The sequence below is a fragment of the Rosa chinensis genome, chromosome 5, assembly GCF_002994745.2.
Source record: "Rosa chinensis cultivar Old Blush chromosome 5, RchiOBHm-V2, whole genome shotgun sequence".
NCBI classification, from domain to species: domain Eukaryota; kingdom Viridiplantae; phylum Streptophyta; class Magnoliopsida; order Rosales; family Rosaceae; genus Rosa; species Rosa chinensis.
The window spans coordinates 22471650-22491379 of record NC_037092.1 but is presented as its reverse complement, the minus strand read 5'-3'; the positions used below and the strand labels follow the sequence as shown (position 1 = coordinate 22491379).

Genomic DNA, 19730 nt, shown 5'->3' with positions numbered 1-19730 from the left:
TAATAGATAATAGACAATTGATCCTTTTTCGTTTTGTCTGATCAAATAAATAGATAAGTTTAAAAAAGTTCGAAATTACTTAAATATTCAATTATAAAATTGATTGTTTCAAATTTAGTCTGTTTAATATAAAGAATCACAGGAACATCAAAGATGAGGTCCCCCTTTCAAAGTTCAAACTTATCACACTTGTCTACTTTTTTAACGATTACAAGTACACAATCGAAATGACTTAAATAGACCTTGTCTATTTTCATATTTTATAATTGGTTTTTGCTGGGATTGAGTTGGCTAATGGCTATGCCGTTGAAGAATATAAATTGAAACGCAGCACAAGCCCAAACAGCATCGGACCACTATTCGCCCAATGATCCGCAACTATGAAATTACTGCTGTGACTCGCGGATGCTATCGTGAAGTGCGGCATTTGTGATGAGGAGATCGGAGATTGGGATCAATAGTAAATAGAAGAGATCCACCATGAGTATGATTGTGCCTATTCGACTTGGTTTTTATGTGGTAAACGTCATCCACAAAAGATAAATATATAAAAGCGAGATGACTGAAGCAACATATTTCGGAGAAAACTTCATGCAGCTTGCTTACAGCATACAAGCACATACATAGGTGCCATTTTCGTAACATATCTCGTTAGCGCTTCTGTAAAATGATAGGAGCTCCATACTGTGGTCTAATCATAGGTGCAGAAGGAGCATGAGCATAAGATGGAGAAAGCTCGAAGTCAAAGTGTAGCAAGATCAATGACAAGGCCAACTTCGCTTCTATCATAGCAAAGTTTTGTCCAATGCAAATCCGGGGACCACCTCCGAAAGGGATAAATGAGAGTTGGCTCTTTGTTGCCTTAGAAACTCCTTCCGAAAACCTCTCAGGATTGAACTCGTTTGCATCATCACCCCACAGTTCTTTGTCACGGTGAATGAGCACTGTTGGTAAGTCGACTTGGACTCCAGCTGGTAGTGAGAATTTCCCGAGTTGTGTTTTCTTGTGAGTGGTTCGAGAGATAATATGCACAGGTGGGTACAATCGAAGAACTTCATATAAAATCATGGTTACCTGGAGGATCATACAATCAAGGTTAAGTTAATCACACAAATTCATTCCCCAGCCCAAGTAATTCATAAAGAGCATACATCAACTATTATAACCAACAAAAATGTAAGATCATCATTCCCTTTTCTTCCGGAAAAATTTCCTAATTTCTTGTAGTGGGTATTTCATGTAATTATAATTTAAAGATACTTGAAGTATAAGTATATATGTATTGTGTACTTACTACTTTTAGGTGAGATAGTCCATCAAAGTCTGGCTTGTTGCTTCCAAAGACATGAAAAACCTCTTGTCTTGCTCGATCTTGCCAATTCTGATTTTGACCAAGTAATATCATTGTCCAAACCAGCAACACTGAAGTGGTCTCTTGCCCAGCAAGGTAAAACAGCTTACATTCCTCAATTACATCTTCAATACTCATCCGAACCTTCCCATCTCCCTGGATGTCCTTGAATTTTGACTCTATAAGTGTACCTAATAAGTCATGTTTAGAGGCTTCACCTGCCCCAGTGGCCCTCTCTCTTTTATTTATTATACCCTTAAGTAAACCTTTTACCTCTCTGTCAATTTTCTTCATCCTCTTGTTCATCTTCGTTGGTAGAAACCTAGAAATAAAAACAGTTATGATGAGAAAGTTAAGGCATGAAGAAGATGAATAAATTTTCAAGTAACTTCTAAGGGAAATCTTGACTTTTACCTCCATCCTGGTATGTACACACTTTGTATGGCATTTGCTACAAGCATTAATTGCTCTTTGAGGAGTTCAAACATTTTCCTTCCTTCCTGATAGCTACTTCCAAATGCTGTTCGAGAAATTACGTCAGCCGTCAACTGTTGTAGAGATGGCCAAACATCCAACAGACATGATGAGCCATCTTTGGAAGCCAAGCTCTCCCATTCCTTAATCATCTCATCACAACTTTTGTGAAAGGCGGGTAACATTTGCTGTTGCAAACACCACAACGTACTAATTAATATTAACTTGGAAAGGCATAAAGAAGTTGTTACATTCCCAGAAAATGATTCTGCACTACCAACCGGCTTAGATAGGAGCAACATGTACCTTATGCATATGAAATTCATGTCTTATTTTTCCTTCCTTTGTTTTCTCTAGATGTAGCTCTTAATGAGGTTGATATGATTATTTCCACCGAAAAAATGAAAACTACGACGGTTGAAGTATAATTATCTGTACTACCTTTAGTTTCTCTACATGGAATGTTGGGTTGATAATCCTCCTACGCTTTGCCCATTTCTCACCTTCATAGCTTATAAGACCCGTTATTAGGAAATTAAGAAATGGGTTTGATACTGGCTTAAGAAAATCATCAAGTTTTGTGAAGACATCTTTCACATCTTCAGGATTCATAATGGTCACGGTTGGTACGGGGCCACTCCAAACAAAAGAGTTCTTACCTGTCCAAGATAGAATTTAAATGGATCAATATACACCTAGATAAACAAAACCTTGTAAAACATCTTCAAATATGCACAAATTACAAGTACGTAGTACTACTCATGTACTTCTGCCTGTGACTGAAAACATTTGAGCTCAGGGCTAAGTTTACAAATCGCTCGTCATCTTTATGGCAAGCATGCATATGGTACTGAATATCGTTAACTGTATTACACACATATATCACCATGCATATATTCATATATAAAAGGTAATGTGGCATACCATAAGTTTTTACGGTTTGATCGAGAAGAGGGATGAGTCGTGGTGCTATGTCATGGCAGGTGGAGAGGTTCATGGGTTTGGATTTTGCATGTTTTAGCAGGATAGAGTTCTCCTCCACATCCCCATACAAGAACTTGTAGGAATTGCCTTGAAGGCCTTGCTCCCTCAAACATCTTTCTAGTTTCTTCGGCTTCAGCCAAACCCAATCCAGCACACTCCATGCCCATCTCAGTATTATGCTAACCAAAACAAGGCTCAGCGATACCCAACTAGCCAGTGTTACTTCCATATTGACGCTCGTATATCTCTAAGTTAGCTAAGCTATGAAACAAGGCTGTGAGAGCGCGCGAGAGAGAGAGAGAGAGAGAGAGTGAGTTGCTTGGAAGGGAGGAAAATGTCTTGCTCCTCACCCCGTCTCCATCGACACTTACATGAATATATGGCTAGGTTTTTTTCTTCGATGATAGACTTCATGTCTCAAGTCTTATCTCCGAGGCCATATGTATCCACAAAATATCTAATGTCTAATGTTGTCATGTCCTTTCTCTTCATAGGCGTTAATTCTGCACTAGCCATTATCCCCAAAATAAAAAAATTAAATTAAATTAAAATTAAAATTCTGTACTGCCCCAGCGTAAAAGTGTGATCCACAAACAATTGAAACTAATGACATATGGGATGACGCTGTTACATAAACATCCAAAATAAGCACTGAATATCTGGGACAGAGTTCTCAATTTTTCAGTTAGAATCTCCCCCAGTGTACTATAACCATGCTGTCTATTTATATTTTTCAAAAAATTGCTACTGTAACCAATGTCTGAACAAAAATGTATTACATTTCTATTCTGATTCAACAGTTTTTACCAAATGTTCAAAAACACAGCAAACAGATTGCAGCTGGACCAATCACGGCTTTTGAACATAGTCCCAATCTTTTGGAATATGTGACGGCAGGGGGACATAAATACGTAATAGCATTTCCAGCAGTGCCTTCCCACAATTCAGATGGGTATCCGTCTATATAATCATACATAGGACACAAAAATAATCAGAGGTAACATTATTTATCACCAATAGCATTGAAAAGAGTAATTTGCAATATATAAATAACACAAAGCAAGGAAAAAAATTAGTAGACATTGGCAATAAATTGCTATATCATTTTCTTACGATTTGGCCAACTAGTCCAGCATATGGCCCAAGGCAATTTAAGCTTCCAAATCCTTTCTAGGTCAAGCAACTGCTCTCAGATACCCAGAGATAATAGTTTGGGTGCTGAAAACACGTATATCTGCAATGAAGATGGTACCCCTTGCCTGAATATAGATTTGAAACACCCTGAGATAATAAAACGTTTTGTAATGACAAACAAAATTAAGGGATATATAGGATGTATTACTGCTTTACATCATAACATTTCAACAAACAAAATTTCAATCAAAGAATGTCCTTTAAACACACTGAGATTATGAAACTAAAACAAAAATCCGTTTATAGGAGTGTACACCATAACAATTGGTAACATATTAAATTTAAAATGTTGGTCTGTGCTGGAATTCTACAATATAAACCGATATATATCATCTGAACACTAATGGTCATTCATTAGCTTTTAGTCAATTTGCATGTAAAATCACATTAAGTACTTATAATATAATATTAATTGAGCAACAACATACCTCACCAAAAACACTCAATGAAGTACCAGTTGGTAATACCCTCTCAATTCGTTCGACTCCAAGCATCTAACAAAAGTGGCTTGATCAATACACCAACTGAAATACAATCAATTACTCACATGTTCAAAATATGATGGCTTGCTTCGATTACAGTAATGCATACATCATCAAATTGGTTCAAACAGGACTAAGGCTTAGTTTGGCACTGCTTCCCAGGGTGCTTTTGGGGCTGCTTCTGCTTTTGGGCCAAGAGTATGGTGTTTGGTAAAATCTTTGAAAGCTGCTTTTGGTTGAAATGGCTTCTCTGTAAAGCTGAAATTGGGAAGCCATAATTTGTAGCTTTTAAGAATTGCTTTGGGAAAACACGGAGCTCCAACAGTAAACAGTTTAATGAAATCATTCTTACTGCCAATTCTGTCCTCCTCCTTTTCTGAAAATTACATCGAACCCGGTAAAACCTATCGTTTTCTTCATCGCGAGGCAGACATCTCCTCCTTCCTCTTCTTCAATTCGTGGATTTTCGCCGGCCTCGCCTCCATCCTCTGCTCTGCGCAGACTTTGAGTCTTCTGGGTCATACTTCTTCTCTGCAGATAGAATCAAACGGAACCCAATTTCTCTTATTCCTCCATATCTGCACAAAAAGGAGTAAGGTATGTGAGCTTTACAATACATTACTGGATCGCGTAAGCAGAGTGAGAGCAACCAACCACTCTCACACTCAAGCTTCTCTCTCTCTGTAATACATACATAGATATAGATCTCCATCTCATTCTCTGTGTGGTGATCATGAAAATTTGCACATGGTTGTTGGTATAGATCGAGCTCCAACATGGCCAACTATCTCGCTCAGTTCCAGACCATCAAGAATTCACTCGATCATCTCGTTATTGCTGGTATATCTCACCATTTCATATTCCTATTTGAGCTTCATTTGAATTTTCGCGAACCATGGAGCTTCTGATCTTCGTGATTGTTAGTAACCTCTCTCACTTTTAGGTTCGAAATTGAGATTTGAGTAATTATGAGCCCTCATTTCGGGCAATTTGATTGTAGAAGTAAAACTGCAGATTCTCTGAGCATGATTAAAGTTTGCTTTATTGTATTTCGAAAAGAATTGGTAGTTACTACTTCAAGTATGCACAATTTTTGTGCTTGGAGTTTCAGAACATATAAAAATGTTTAGAGTGTACTATCATGCATGTGATGCTTAATTTAGCTGAAGAACAAATGCGGTGATCGTTCTTTGTTTAGTGACAAGCTAGATCAAGTTATTTCTGGTCATACATTGTCAACAATGCTTGTAATGTTACATATGCATGAAACAAATAGCTGCTAATACTGTAGCCGTGCTGTTAGTGTGGTGTTGAATTCAACTAACAGAAACGAATAGCTAAGTGTGTTTGTGCTCATCTTATGTCCTTGCTAATCTTATGTCCTTGAAGCTAAGGAATTGCCTTGTGTGCGTATTATCTGTCTGTGATTGGATGATGTTCATGTTCCTATCTGGACCAGATGGAAAAGGACTTGTCCCATGTTTGAATTTGCTAGTTAGTGCATATGAGAAACAATTGATCCCTGTTATATCTATAACTGAGTATTTTTGCTCAAAATGTACTGCAGTCAGCTTGAGCTAGAACTAATGCTCTGTTTTATGGCTATTATCTCCTGTAGATCTGATATACTTGTATTTCATTTGTGGCTGGAAATTGCCTTCGTTTTTTCTGTTTAAATGTGTTGTTGCTAGTCTACTAGTTCAATAACTTTTGTTTCTTTTTTAATTTTGTAGGATCTTGATGAGTTCAAGACCATTCTCAAACCACGGCTAAAACTAATTGTCCAAAATGATGAACAGGAATGGTTTATTGTTTTTGTATCCAAGGCACATCCAAACAATGATCAAGCCACCAAATTGGCAAATAAAGTTTATGCCAAACTTGAAGTTGATTTTAGCTCCAAGAAGAGAGAGAGGTGAGCTAACTGTTTGTATAATTAGTGGATTTAGTAATATTGAGAAATTTGCACGTACTAATAATCACTGTGTATGATACCTTGCTAAAATTTTCTGCACGTGAAGCATATCTAAGTCCCCCCCCAGTTTGATGGTTTTCAAGAGCAATTGTTCTCAAGTGCTCACCAATTTAGTTATATTGAGAAATTTGCACATTTGAATGATCACTGTGTATGATAGCTTGCTAAAATTTAACTGCACCTTATATATAAGTATCTTACAAGAAAAAAACATGTGGCTTCCTCAGGTGCTGCAAATTCGACCTATATAGTGCTGAAGAAACCTTTTGGGAAGACTTGGAATCCAAGATAATGGAGTGCATCAGAAATACATTGGATAAACCACATGAGTTTTCTATCTAAAATCTAAATCAATTGTACCAAAAAGCTACCCAAAGAACTGGATATGCTCAACGAGATATTGATTTTGATGAAAGTGGAAATTACTCAAGTGAAGAGACTAGTGAAGAAATGGAGGATAATGAACATGATGGAGATGGTCCGGGAAGACAAGAAATGGAGGTGTTAAGAAATGCAATTGCACAAAGTCTAATGAATGCATCTACTTAGCATTTAATTGCAAATTTCAAGTGACTTTAATATATTTTGTGTAATGGTTCCCGTTGACCTTTGGTTGGGAAATTAATCCAAATATTCTAGACTTATTTTGTGTAATAGTAAAACATAATATGCATATTGAAGGGTTTAAAGTAAATCTTTTATTCGGTCCAAGCAAGGTTACAAGAATAATACATGAGAAATTTTTTTAATTGGTATGATTAAATAATCAAAAAAACAAAATTATGTATTTTAGTAGCATATCTTAGCATGTATGACCATTTTGGTAATTATACTCAGCCAAAACACTTTTGTCTTGCAACTTACCAAACACCTTGTTTGGACCCAAAATGAATATTTTGACCTGACAAGGCACGTCTTGGAGAAATTGAGCCAATATCAGTGGCTCAAGATATATATTGTCGACAAGCTCGAAATATATATTTAGAGGCTAAATAAAGCCTACTATGGAAGCATGGAAGCATGAAAAGTCAACTTTAGCACATTTTCCTACTTCGACTAGGAGAAACCGAGCTAAACAAGGAAGGAGGGGAGGCAGACTAACCAAATGAAATCTAAATGAGCTAAAACTTTCTAGATTAATACTAGACATCCCAAGGATCATTTATTATGAATAGTGCCAGAGATATTTTTTAGTGGAAAGCCTTCAAACAATCAGCCCAATTTTCTACAGAAGCAAAACTGGAAAACTGAACCTGTAAGAGGTCCAGCAGCATTTCCGGCCCAACCACATGAAAATAAATTCTGAAATTTTACCACAGTAATCTACACTCATGGTGGATAATTTCATATGAAGAAGTCGAAAGTTTATACTGAAGTCTTGTTGGAGAAATAATTGAAGGAATAAAGGGGCAGAAACTGACCTAAAAACAGCTCAATATTCACATGTTCATGTTTCCTATCCACATGAAGAAAGCTAGATGCTTTTCTCTTTTTCCTTGGATATATTTTTCTTCTACAATCTCTTTAATAGATCATCATCACTTCCATTTTTCTGCACCTTCATAATTTGCTTTCATTTCATCATTTCTCTATCTTTTCCATATTTTACAAATCACTTTCATACTCCACTTTCATTATTTTTCTTCCACTCATCATTTCACTCTTCTTTTTCTTCCCTATATAAACACCTTCTCCTCTCATTCTAAAACACACATTCACAACACAACAACATCTCTAAGATGATCTAAGTTCTCTCTAGAGCAAACCTCTCTAAGAGCAACTCCTCTCCTTCTCTTTCTCTTATCGGTGATCACACTCTAAGTCCTAGTCTCCTCAGGAGCCGACTATTAGTGCCACCAAACCCTCTGTCAACGTACTTCGGTCCTACTCTCCTCGGGAGCCGACCGTAGTGCCGCGACCACAACGGTTATAGAACCAGCCAAGCAAGGGTAACGCCCTAGCAACCCAGCCAAGCTAAAGTCACGCTTTAGCAAGTTCTCCTCATTTCCCAGTGGTTCTCGCTCTGCTCGATCTACAACATCGAGTATCGATTTGGTGATTTTCAAGAAGCTCAGCAAAAATCCTCACCACGAGGAAAAAAGAATCCCACGACGAGGTTGGTGCTTTCCTTGTCCACAATCGCTTGAAAGAAGTCAGGTCAAGGGACACCCCCGACGACCGCACCCGAACGGTGCTAGCATGCCCACACAGAAAAGAGACTGTTGACCAGCTCAAACAAAACTGGAGCCAAACATTTTGGCACGCCCAGTGGGACTATATTAGAGTCTTTTTGCATTTGTTCGCCATCATTGAGATGCCAGGGGAAAATCTTTACCAAAAAAAATTTCTAAAGTGAATGATGGTCAATGTTGCCACCACTGGCGATACTGCCATTAATGATGAGTTTATGCCTATTCCCATCCCAGAGGGGGCAAGCATTGAGGAACAGCTCGCGATCATCATGGCCAACATCGAGAGGCATAAAGAAAAGCGAGTCAGGGACATGGCCAGTTTGATCTCAAAAACAAAGCAGAGGTTTCGCGATTGGGACCTACAAATTGAGCAGAACGCTCGAGAAGAGGTCATTTCTAAGACTGACTTGCCTATAGGTGGCAATCAACCTAATGGCCTCACTGGTGAATCACAGCCTTACATAGAGGCTACTTATGGAGAAGGTCATCAACAAGATTGTTCTTCTGACAATACAATTGTCTCTGAACAAATATCTGATTTCTCCACTGATCAAGCCAAATATGTGGCTACTGATCAAATGCATGAGGGGCAAGATATGACCCATGATCATCCCTTTGATCAAGAGAAGTTCGCAATAGTTCCCAAATTACAATTAAAGATCATGCCTCGTCAACCAACAAAGATACTTGGGGGGCAAGATTACCCCTCTCACGAGCCAAATTCCTCCAAATTCTTTAACGAGAAGTATCTTTGTTCTTTTCCTACAAGCTCTCACAGGAGGGATTTTTACCCTACAAATTTTGATACATCGGAGCTTGGAGTGAAGCATAGATGGCCTCCCCCGTGGCCTTCTGGAGGTTAGCCAAACATAATGCTGCTAACTTCTTTCTTTGTTTTTAAATTTCCTGTCAATTTTCAGTTTTCATTTTTATTTTCGTCATTTGTGAATCATAACGGAATAGGTGAAGTCTCTTTTGTTACTATTGGCCTAAACTCCTTATTGGTGCCTAGTTCAGGTCCCTTAAGGTTAAGGGAGGCTTTTATTAACACTTGTTGAACTGTCTTCACACTTATGACATTTCTTATCTTAGTACGTATAGCCTATGTGAAATGGTGTCTAGAAAGGGGACAACGTTCATGACAGGTTCTTGAATCCAGAAGTGCATGCAAATGGGCCTAAACCACTATGTGGGAGTAGCTCATGCCAAAATGGATTCTGCCTCTCTTGTTCGCCCTCCCCCATCTGGCCATTTCAGTAAGGTTGCCCAAAGGATTTGAAAGAAAATTTGTGTCTAGACGACTATACTTGGGCCGCATGTCTAAACCTTGATTCACAATGTCTTATTAAAAAAAAAAATACAAAAATACAAAAAGAGTTTCAAATTTGTGCGTCGCGGAGGATGCCAAAAATTGTGTTCTTGCCTAACAGTGGCTAGAACTTGCTAATATACTTAAGAGGCCATTAGTATTGGTCTGGGCACATATACAAGAGGCATTTAATATGCCTAGTATGGTATTAGCAGTGGAGGAGGTCAAATCAATATTTTTGCCAATAATTGTGGCGAAAGCTGGGTTATGAATTGTTGGCAGCGAAGTGGTTTTAATTACATGGCCTCGCAAAGGATGGTTCTCGAAGGAAGACTGGCGATTAATATATGTATGCTCACTATATATAATAAAGAGGGAGAGAGGCCACTATTCAAGTAATTTTAGTCAAGCCAATACAAGTGGCTTTGGAGCAACGACTATAATACCCCGAAAAATCCAAATTAATTTCCGAGGACATTTTAGAATGATTTCGTAGTCATGGAAGGAAGTACGAAGTTTTGAGGAGTTGTGGATTTAGCTCGAACAATTTTATTTCGAAATCGTACGTCATTTAGGGGCGTCTCAAAAAGTGACTTTTTATACGTACCGAATTTGGGAAAATTTCCTTCATGAAAGTTGTAGAGCTCGTCGATACGATCACGTGCATATGTGGAACGCAAAAATCGGAGTTCGTATGAATTAGTTATGATTTTTTGAAAACATTTCCAATTTGGTATAAAACTTCCATTTTTGGAAGTTTCCAAAAAAAAATGGCCGGCCTTCCATTTCTGGAAAGGCCCCCCCCCCATTCTCTCTCTTCCTCCCGAGCTCGACCGGTGACACTGCATTTTCTTCTCCGGCCTTGTTCTTGCTCCACAGGCTACCAAATCACTCCAAACTTCTTCCATTGGCTTTGCCTCGTCCTTACACACCCGTATGTGGTGGCCTTGCACGGCGGCACTTCCTGTAGCGGCGGCGGTGAGCTTGTTTCGATTTAAGCTCGATTTTAGTCAACGCCGGTTTTCTCCTAGCTCCGGCCACCAAAACTTCCGATCCTTGGCTCCATGAACTCACCTCAACCTGCTGATCATCATACTAGGAGGATTGCACCTAGAGTGACCGGTTTCACTTTCGTCGGAGCTCGGTCGGTTTTCGATCCGAAACGAAAATCTTTCGATCGGAATATCTCGAGCTGTAGTGCATCGTTTTGATTGATTCTTAATCCAGTAGGTTCGCCTTGATGTTCTTAAAAACTCTCTAGAAGGAATCGAGGCCTGAAATTGAAGTTTTTACGTCGAAAATCGAGCTCGCCGGTTTCTGCAAATTCGCGCCGGTTTCTGGAAATTTTCCGGCCACCTTCATACTGTTCAAGGTAATTTTCGACCCCTTCCGATCATTTTCAGACTTCGTGCTAGTTATGAAAATTATTGGGCTTGATGAGAGGAAGAGGAACAGCCAGGCCCCGACACCATTGGCGGTGGTCGGCGGGAGATCTGCCCTTTTTCCGGCGATCCTTTTCCGGCCACCTCCGGGGGTCAAAAATGTGATTTCTTTACAGTTTTAGATTCTACGTTTCGATACGATCGTTTGCATATATAATTCATAATTTTTGGATATCGTATGATTTAGTTATGAATTTTTACGGTTTCGATCGATTTCGATAATTCAATTAATGTTTTTCAAAGATCGGACCGTCCGATGGACTTGTAGTTTTGATATGTTGATCGTATGACTGTCCTGGTGACTTTGTGAGGTCACGGACGAAGATCCGACCGTTGGATCTTCGTATAATTGTGAATTAGGGTTTTGGAAGGCGATTCGTGAGAATCCGACCGTCGGATTTTCATGAAATTTTGTGGAGATGTTGATAAGTATGATTCAGGAAGATCCGACCGTTGGATCTTCGTGATAATTTTGGGGGATGATCCTATGGGCGATCCGTGAGGATCCGACCGTTGGATCATCATATAATTTCGATCCGACCGTTGGATCGTCTTTATTTTTATTTATGAGTTGTTGACTAAGTTATGATCATATTGGATTTAGGTGATTGACGGTCTTCCTTGGTGAGCGGTTTTGGCGTGTTTTGTGAAATTGAAGACGCAGCGGGATTAGAGGTGAGTAAACCTCACGCGGTTCATATTACGAACCGAGTACCTTTAATTAATTTAATTGTCGTAATTGTGTGAAAAATATTTATGGAATAAATATTTGTTTTTAATCACATGGACTTGATCAACTACGGTCCATAGGTAAGTAAAATGATTTTAAACTTATACAAAATGAATTTCCTGTTTTTCTTGCGTGAACTATAGTTGGTATTAGTAATTATCCCTGAGCGGATGATTATGTATATATATATTTACGTGGATATATATTTGGAATGGTGTGACATTGAAGAGTGTGGAATTGTGATGATTTATTTATTATGGTTTGAGATGTGGCTTTATACGTGACTTACTGTATTTATACGTGAATTACCATATTTATATGCGATGATTATGATCACTGAGTCATGTGGATTTTATGATGGACATTGGGGGATGTATAGAGTGTTGGAATGTAGTGCTCTGAGGACAGGGATTCCGAAGAACGCCGGTTAAATAATAACCGAGATGTAGTGCTCTGAGGACGGGGAGTCCGAAAAACGCCGGTTAAATAATAACCGAGATGTAGTGCTCTGAGGACTGGGAGTTTGAAGAACGCCGGTTAAATAATAACCGAGATGTAGTGCTCTGAGGACTGGGAGTCCGAAGAACGCCGGTTAAATAATAACCGAGATGTAGTGCTCTGAGGACAGGGAGTCCGAAGACCGCCGGTTAAATAATAACCGAGATGACAGGTAACAAGGTAGTTAGAACTCTAACGTGTTGTTGGTGTTGGGTCCAAACAGTTGGGATGGACCAAAGTGGTAGTATTGTGGGTAGAGATTTGCAGAAATGTATTCGTTGGGGATTTTCCGTGTTTTGTTTTGATGTTTCCTTGTAGATGTTGAAATTGTTGATTTTTACTTGAGATAAAATAAATGTGTTATAAAATCAACATTCCTTTCTTGTTTACTCATACGAGCTTTGCAAAAAGCTTACCGGGTTTTGTGTTGTTGCAACTCCCGGTACACTATTCAAATTGTGTAGCGGGAAATCTTGCAGGTTAGGAGAATCAGGGCAGTGATCGTGCGGGTTAGAGTAATTGTTGTAGTTATACGGCGATTGTAATAGTGATGTGAGTGATGCTCAATTTGAGCTTTACATATTTACTTTGTATAAGTGAGTTGTAATATTTAATTTGAGGTTTGAAATTTGAGTGGTTTGCGTTGTAGTTGTATATTCATGTTCCGGATTTGAATTGTTTATTCAAAATTCGGGGCGTGACAACGACATTATAAGAGCAGTGCTGATTCAAGACCTCTTCAGTCAAGACGAAGACCTTTGACTTTGAGGTCTAGGGGGCAATGTTTGGACCCAAAATGAATATTTTGGCCTGACAAGGCACGTTTTGGAGAAATTGAGCCAATATCAGTGGCTCAAGATATATATTGTCGACAAGCTCGAAATATATATTTAGAGGCTAAATAAAGCCTACTATGGAAGCATGGAAGCATGGAAGCATGGAAAGTCAACTTTAGCACATTTTCCTACTTCGACTAGGAGAAACCGAGCTAAACAAGGAAGGAGGGGAGGCAGACTAACCAAATGAAATCTAAATGAGCTAAAACTTTCCAGATTAATACTAGACATCCCAAGGATAATTTATTATGAAGAGTGCCAGAGATATTTTTGAGTGGAAAGCCTTCAAACAATCAGCCTAATTTTCTACAGAAGCAAAACTGAAAAACTGGACCTGTAAGAGGTCCAGCAGCATTTCCGGCCCAACCACATGGAAATAAATTCTGAAATTTTACCACAGTAATCTACACTCATGGTGGATAATTTCATATGAAGAAGTCGAAGGCTTATACTGAAGTCTTGTTGGAGAAATAATTGAAGGAATAAAGGGGCAGAAACTGACCTAAAAACAGCTCAATATTCACATGTTCATGTTTCCTACCCACATGAAGAAAGCTAGATGCTTTTCTCTTTTTCCTTGGATATATTTTTCTTCTACAATCTCTTTAATAGATCATCATCACTTCCATGTTTCTGCACCTTCATGCTTTGCTTTCATTTCATCATTTCTCTATCTTTTCCATATTTTACAAATCACTTTCATACTCCACTTTCATTATTTTTCTTCCACTCATCATTTCACTCTTCTTTTTCTTCCCTATATAAACACCTTCTCCTCTCATTCTAAAACACACATTCATAACACAACAACATCTCTAAGATGATCTAAGTTCTCTCTAGAGCAAACCTCTCTAAGAGCAACTCCTCTCCTTCTCTTTCTCTTATCGGTGATCACACTCTAAGTCCTAGTCTCCTCAGGAGCCGACTATTAGTGCCACCAAACCCTCTGTCAACGTACTTCGGTCCTAGTCTCCTTGGGAGTCGACGGTAGTGCTGCGACCACAACGGTTACAGAACCAGCCAAGCAAGAGTAACGCCCTAGCAACCCAGCCAAGCTAAAGTCACGCTTTAGCAAGTTCTCATTTCCCAGTGGTTCTCGCTCTGCTCGATCTACAACATCGAGTATCGATTTGGTGATTTTCAAGAAGCTCATCAAAAGTCCTCACCACGAGGCACAAAGAATCCCACGACGAGGTTGGTGCTCTCCTCGTCCACAATCGCTTGAAAGAAGTCAGGTCAAGGGACACCCCAGACGACCGCACCCGAACGGTGCTGGCACGCCAGCGCAGAAAAGAGACTGTTGACCAGTTGCAACAAAACTGGAGCCAAACACACCTAGAAATTGCTTTCGTTCTCACAACACTTTTATAAACAGTTTACCAAACACCTCAGTTGCTTCCTCTCACAGCAAGTTCGGAAGTGCTTCCTCTCAAAGCAAGTTCGGAAGTGCTTCCCCTCACAGCACAGCAATCCCAAACTAAGCCTAAAGAACATGAGAATTCATAAAACAACAGCAGAAAAAGGTGAAAATTGAAGTGGAATGAGTGGGGAACAATTGCTACATGCATTCAATGTGTAGAAGAATTCAGAATTAATCTTATCTTAAATGTATGTTTAAATTCAATCTGAATTATGTAATCTAAATGTATGTTTAAATTCAATCTGAAATATGTAATTGAATGATTAAACCATAGGTATCCACTACAGAATATTTACCGATAAGTATTTAATAATTTACTATCATGACTGACCTGCAAAATCAAAATTGAGAGCATCAGTATAAATCTCACCACAAATTTCTTTGAGATTAAGTATCTAAACACTTGGATTCAATTTTCTGCAAAAACCGAAATCACATACGGAGATATGAAAATAAGAAATAGAAAGAAAGTTAAACCAAGTTGTAGTTTTGATCTCTGCCTGTAAGTTATGATCAACTCAGGTTTATTCAAACAGAGATTGCAACAACTAAAATCACAATAGTCTGAGTAATATTTTTTTATATTGAAAAACAAAAAGAAAAAAAGGACATGGTATCAAAATATGGCTGAAGCTGTATACAAATATATGGGAACAAAAAAAAAAAAAAGTTAACAATATGAAGATTATTCAAAATAGGGAAAACTGCAAAAAAATACCCGAACTTTGGAGGTCATTTCAAATAAGTACCTCATCTATCAAATCTTTCAAATAAATACCTGAGCTATTTTTAATCCTACAAAGTCTCAATTCCGTCAGACTTTCCGTTAAAACAACCGTTAACTGTCTACGTGGCATGTTTGACATTTTCAATTCTTATTGACTGGACCCACCAACGTGTGTATTTACCTGAACACCCTTTTCTTCCAATCGTTTGTTCTCCGTATAATTATCAAACCCAATAATTAGTGTATGAATCCCAAAACAATATTAGACCTCCAGCAAACCCCAAATCACCATAGAATTGAACTTTTTCCTTAGAATTTAAACGCATGTCCTTTTCTTCTCCAATGGGCTCTTCAAGATATGTACATAGGTTGCATGATTGGTGTCGTTGGCGAGGCCAGTGGTTAATACCGAGTCCTCAACCCAAAATATACTTTGGCAACCAAAATTACATAGAGTTATGCAATTCGGTTTTTGAGGGAGCAAATAGAGAAGGTGAGGTTGATTTTGATTGCGAGCTCCACATAGGCAGTTAACGGTTGTTTTAACGGAAAATCTAACGGAATTGAGACTTTGTATGATTAAAAATAGCTCAGGTATTTATTTGAGAGATTTTATAGATGGGGTATTTATTTAAAATTACCTCCAAAGTTCGGGTATTATTTTGTAGTTTTCCCTTCAAAATACTGCTATAGATAAAGAACTTGAAACATCCAATCGATTTGAGAAGAGAACTGATTTCTATCCCACAGATCGAGGCTTTTACCTGAAACTTTACTTAGCTTTGGCAGACAGCAGATAAAGTGATTTTTTTGCTTCTCTGTTGCTGCTAAGCAATTTGCACTTTTGAAACAGAGCTGAGGCTGCATACAAATAAATGAAAAGAGGTCTTGAGTAAAAAAGAAAAGAATAGTGTATAAGCAAAATGTATCTGGATTAAATCCCCCTCACTACTGTTTTTTACATTTGAATAGGTATAGTCAATTTGAAGATGATCAACTCTATTGGTATCCAGCATCAACAAAACCCCTAACAAATCAAAAACCCCAATCTGTTCAAAAGCAATAGAAACAGAAAGCAAAATAGAAGCCAAACCTTGATCAGTTAGAAACATCTAGATCTCAAAAATTGGATTAGTAATCATTAATCACCTAGATCTCAAATCAGAAACATCTAGATCAACTTCCCTAATTTAATTGTCTTGAATCTTAAAGATCTATTAAGGGTCGTAGCAATCAGCAAAAAAAAAAAAAAAATTATCACATTAACTTTTCTCAATTGATCACATTGAAGCTCCAAAAGCTGCGACAACTCATTAGTCTGATCTATCCAAACAGTTCAGCTGCAAAAACTGTCTACTATACTACATTTAGTTGGCCCCAAGGTGTTTTTGCTCTTTAATTATGCGACTCATTTGTAACTCTTTTTTTTTTGCTGCACCTTTTAAATCTTCCATCAAATGAAATTCAACAATCGATCCAATGAAAGAATTTAATCCATGGCTCTAATGTGACACTTGTTTTCTAATTAGGATGTCTGCTATATATACACGTACGCTTCACACAAGGTGTTTACACACACACACACACACACATGTACATGGACAAACATTCATCACCAAGTATGATATTTTCACAACAGCCAATGACCAAGTTCCTATTCCTGAAATTCACACATAGCTATACCACACTATGCCAAAAGTGGTATCAGACGACAGACAGAAACTGTTGTCTGATTTGGAGTGCTACCGTTGTAAAGGTAACCGCTGTCTGATGAAAAATCAGACAACGGTGGAACACAGTTGTCTGAGAAACATACAGACAACGTGTATGTGTTAAACATGTTGTGTGATACTCGGCAGATGGCTCGGCAGATGCCAAGCGCAGCTGCGCGGCAGTTGCGGCGCTGCCTTCAGACAACAGTGCTAGTGTTGAAGCTGTTGTATGTTAAGCTTCTCAGACAACAGACTTTTATTTTGTGTGTTGTCTGACTGATATTCAAACTTCAGTTCTTGGACTATATCTGTTGTCTGATTAACTTTGGGACAACATAATTCAATTTATTCCGTTGTCTGATTAACTTTGCGACAACAGAGTTTAATTGCTTCTGTTGTGTGAGTGTAGATTAGAAGACAGTGATTTGTTAAAAACCGATGTGTGATATGAATGATTGCAGTGTGATTTGTCCTCATTTTTGGCCATTCAGACAACAGGCAGTTATCACTATATATGTTCTGTTGTCTGATTATTTGAACATATCCCATTCCTGAATTAAATTGTGCATTTGATCCATTTACATACCAAATATAAACATTGCAAACCATCAAATATAAACATTGCAAACCACTAATCATTGAACCTAACATTTTAAACAAGAAAAACATTCTAGTGCATGCCCATCTACTTGGGACATAAAAAAGCTAATACATATATATCGATTGTTCCAAAACATGCAACACATTGTGCTTTCCTCAGCAAAAATGGACCAGCAACAGGCGCGCTACTTCATGGCTCATGCACATATTTGTTGACAACAAACTTCCCCCACTCATTTCGCACTTGATCAATATCCGCTTGGGTGTATTGGTTGCTGCCTCTCCTCTTCCACTGAAATCAGTTTATTATATCAAAAGAATTAGTTAATCTTTTTGCGAATAACAAGGGGCATGATCAGGGAGTAAAATTTGATCTCAAGTAAATAATCCGTATAAAATTTAATGAAAAGCTAAATCAGTAAACATATATATAAACCTTGTACATTGAAGTAATGGTTGGTTTTCACTTTTCATAGGCATAGCTAGACTTTCGACAGCATACAAATTCAAGTTCACAAACCATGAGTAAAAGAGTAATCAGATAAAAGAATTAGATTTAAAACAAATGAAAAGTTTACCCATACTTTGATTCGAAAGTATGAGAGATCAGCTTTTTCATTAGCAAAACTGAAATTGGCATCAACTTAACATGTAAAGTCTCTTTACTGTAAGCAAACTCTTGTAGGAAAAAAAAGGGAAATTTGACCAACTGTGCACAGCTAAAAGATTTTGTTCAGATCAGAAAGTCATTGCCAAAGGCTTTTGGTAAATGGCGAAGGCTAAAACGTCATAAGTACTTAAAAGCCAAGAGCATCTATTAGTTCTTAATACAGGCAGACCTTCATTGAGTGATCTATTTTTGAGTTCGTAAACTCGTAACTTCAATGTAGCTGTAGTCAAAGAACGAAGCTTTACTTCGAGTGAATTCAACAATTGAGAAGCTTTGTTTCAAAACGTAGTGCAGGGTAAATCAAAAATCAGTTCTTTTTTTTTCTTTCTGCAAGGCAGGAAAGAAGTCAGCAAGTATGTTGAACATGTATATCAGCAGTCGTAAAGACCCAAACTCTAGAAAATACTAGAAAATTGTTGCTCTTATGAAAGTTTTTGAAAAATGTAATTAATAGTCTGCTACACTCAAGTACTTAGGCATTGCTATTTAGATTTGGCTTGGAATGTAATCTAGTCTATTGAATAATAGAAACCAAGTTTCCAATCTCATACCAAAAAAAAAAAAGTAATAACAACAATACCATTTGTGCACCTGGATACTTGTAAGATGTTACTGTTGAAATGTAAAATCCCATGATTTCAATTAGTTGAGCTGTTTACTTGTGGGAAAATGCATTTATCACCACTCACTCAAACCCTAAATATCATGCAAAATATCTCAATTAGGATGAGACTTACTTTGATACCAGAAGCATGACAGAAAAAAGCTTCAGGAGATTGTGAGTGGTAATGTCCACCATGGCCTACAACACCCTAGGGCACTATTATGGTTAAGCCTAAGAAGTTATACAAGGAACTGCAAAGTGAGTAAGCTTCAAAGCAATGAAACAAGTGAAGTTTTCACCTCCACAGTTAAATTGGTTTCCACTTGGGTATCTGAATTTTGTAGCTTCATTGACAATCTGCAAAGTTTGAGTCCCTCAATTAGTCATCAATGTGAGTGTATATGATAAAACCTAGTATAGGAACTTAGGAAGTGATTCATGACTAATCAAAAGCAGGAAAAATATAATCTGCAAATTGGATTTCTACAACAGCTCGATTGCCCTATCGAAATGAAACCAAGAATTCATGA

At 37.9% G+C, this 19730-nt stretch overlaps 2 protein-coding genes and 1 long non-coding RNA gene across 7 annotated transcripts; 2 read left to right on the top strand and 1 right to left on the bottom strand.

The window, feature by feature from the left end:
• Window positions 1-521: 521 nt before the first annotated feature.
• LOC112166882 (cytochrome P450 72A14) lies at window positions 522-3204 on the bottom strand. Of its 5 annotated transcripts, XM_040506404.1 has the most exons (6): window positions 2750-2873; window positions 2477-2484; window positions 2267-2423; window positions 1766-2013; window positions 1295-1673; window positions 522-1074 (listed from the first exon to the last, which is right to left on the bottom strand). In XM_040506404.1, the coding sequence occupies exons 1-6, from the start codon at window positions 2750-2752 to the stop codon at window positions 652-654; spliced, it is 1218 nt and encodes a 405-aa protein (XP_040362338.1). In that variant the 5' UTR covers window positions 2753-2873; the 3' UTR covers window positions 522-651. The 5 variants fall into 5 exon arrangements, with proteins under 5 accessions (XP_040362338.1, XP_024159576.1, XP_024159575.1 ...); XM_024303808.2 differs by lacking the exon at window positions 2477-2484 and having other exon boundaries at window positions 2267-2346; window positions 2750-3204; XM_024303807.2 differs by having other exon boundaries at window positions 2267-2484; window positions 2750-3201.
• Window positions 3205-5199: 1995 nt separating this feature from the next.
• Window positions 5200-6802, top strand: LOC112166885 (trafficking protein particle complex II-specific subunit 130 homolog). Its single transcript, XM_024303816.2, has 3 exons — window positions 5200-5325; window positions 6219-6400; window positions 6688-6802. The coding sequence occupies exons 1-3, from the start codon at window positions 5233-5235 to the stop codon at window positions 6800-6802; spliced, it is 390 nt and encodes a 129-aa protein (XP_024159584.1). The 5' UTR covers window positions 5200-5232.
• Window positions 6803-10744: 3942 nt separating this feature from the next.
• Window positions 10745-13259, top strand: LOC112166887. Its single transcript, XR_005799857.1, has 4 exons — window positions 10745-11105; window positions 11189-11333; window positions 12008-12078; window positions 13096-13259. It is a non-coding gene; the product is annotated as an uncharacterized LOC112166887 (long non-coding RNA).
• The last annotated feature ends 6471 nt before the right edge of the window (window positions 13260-19730 follow it).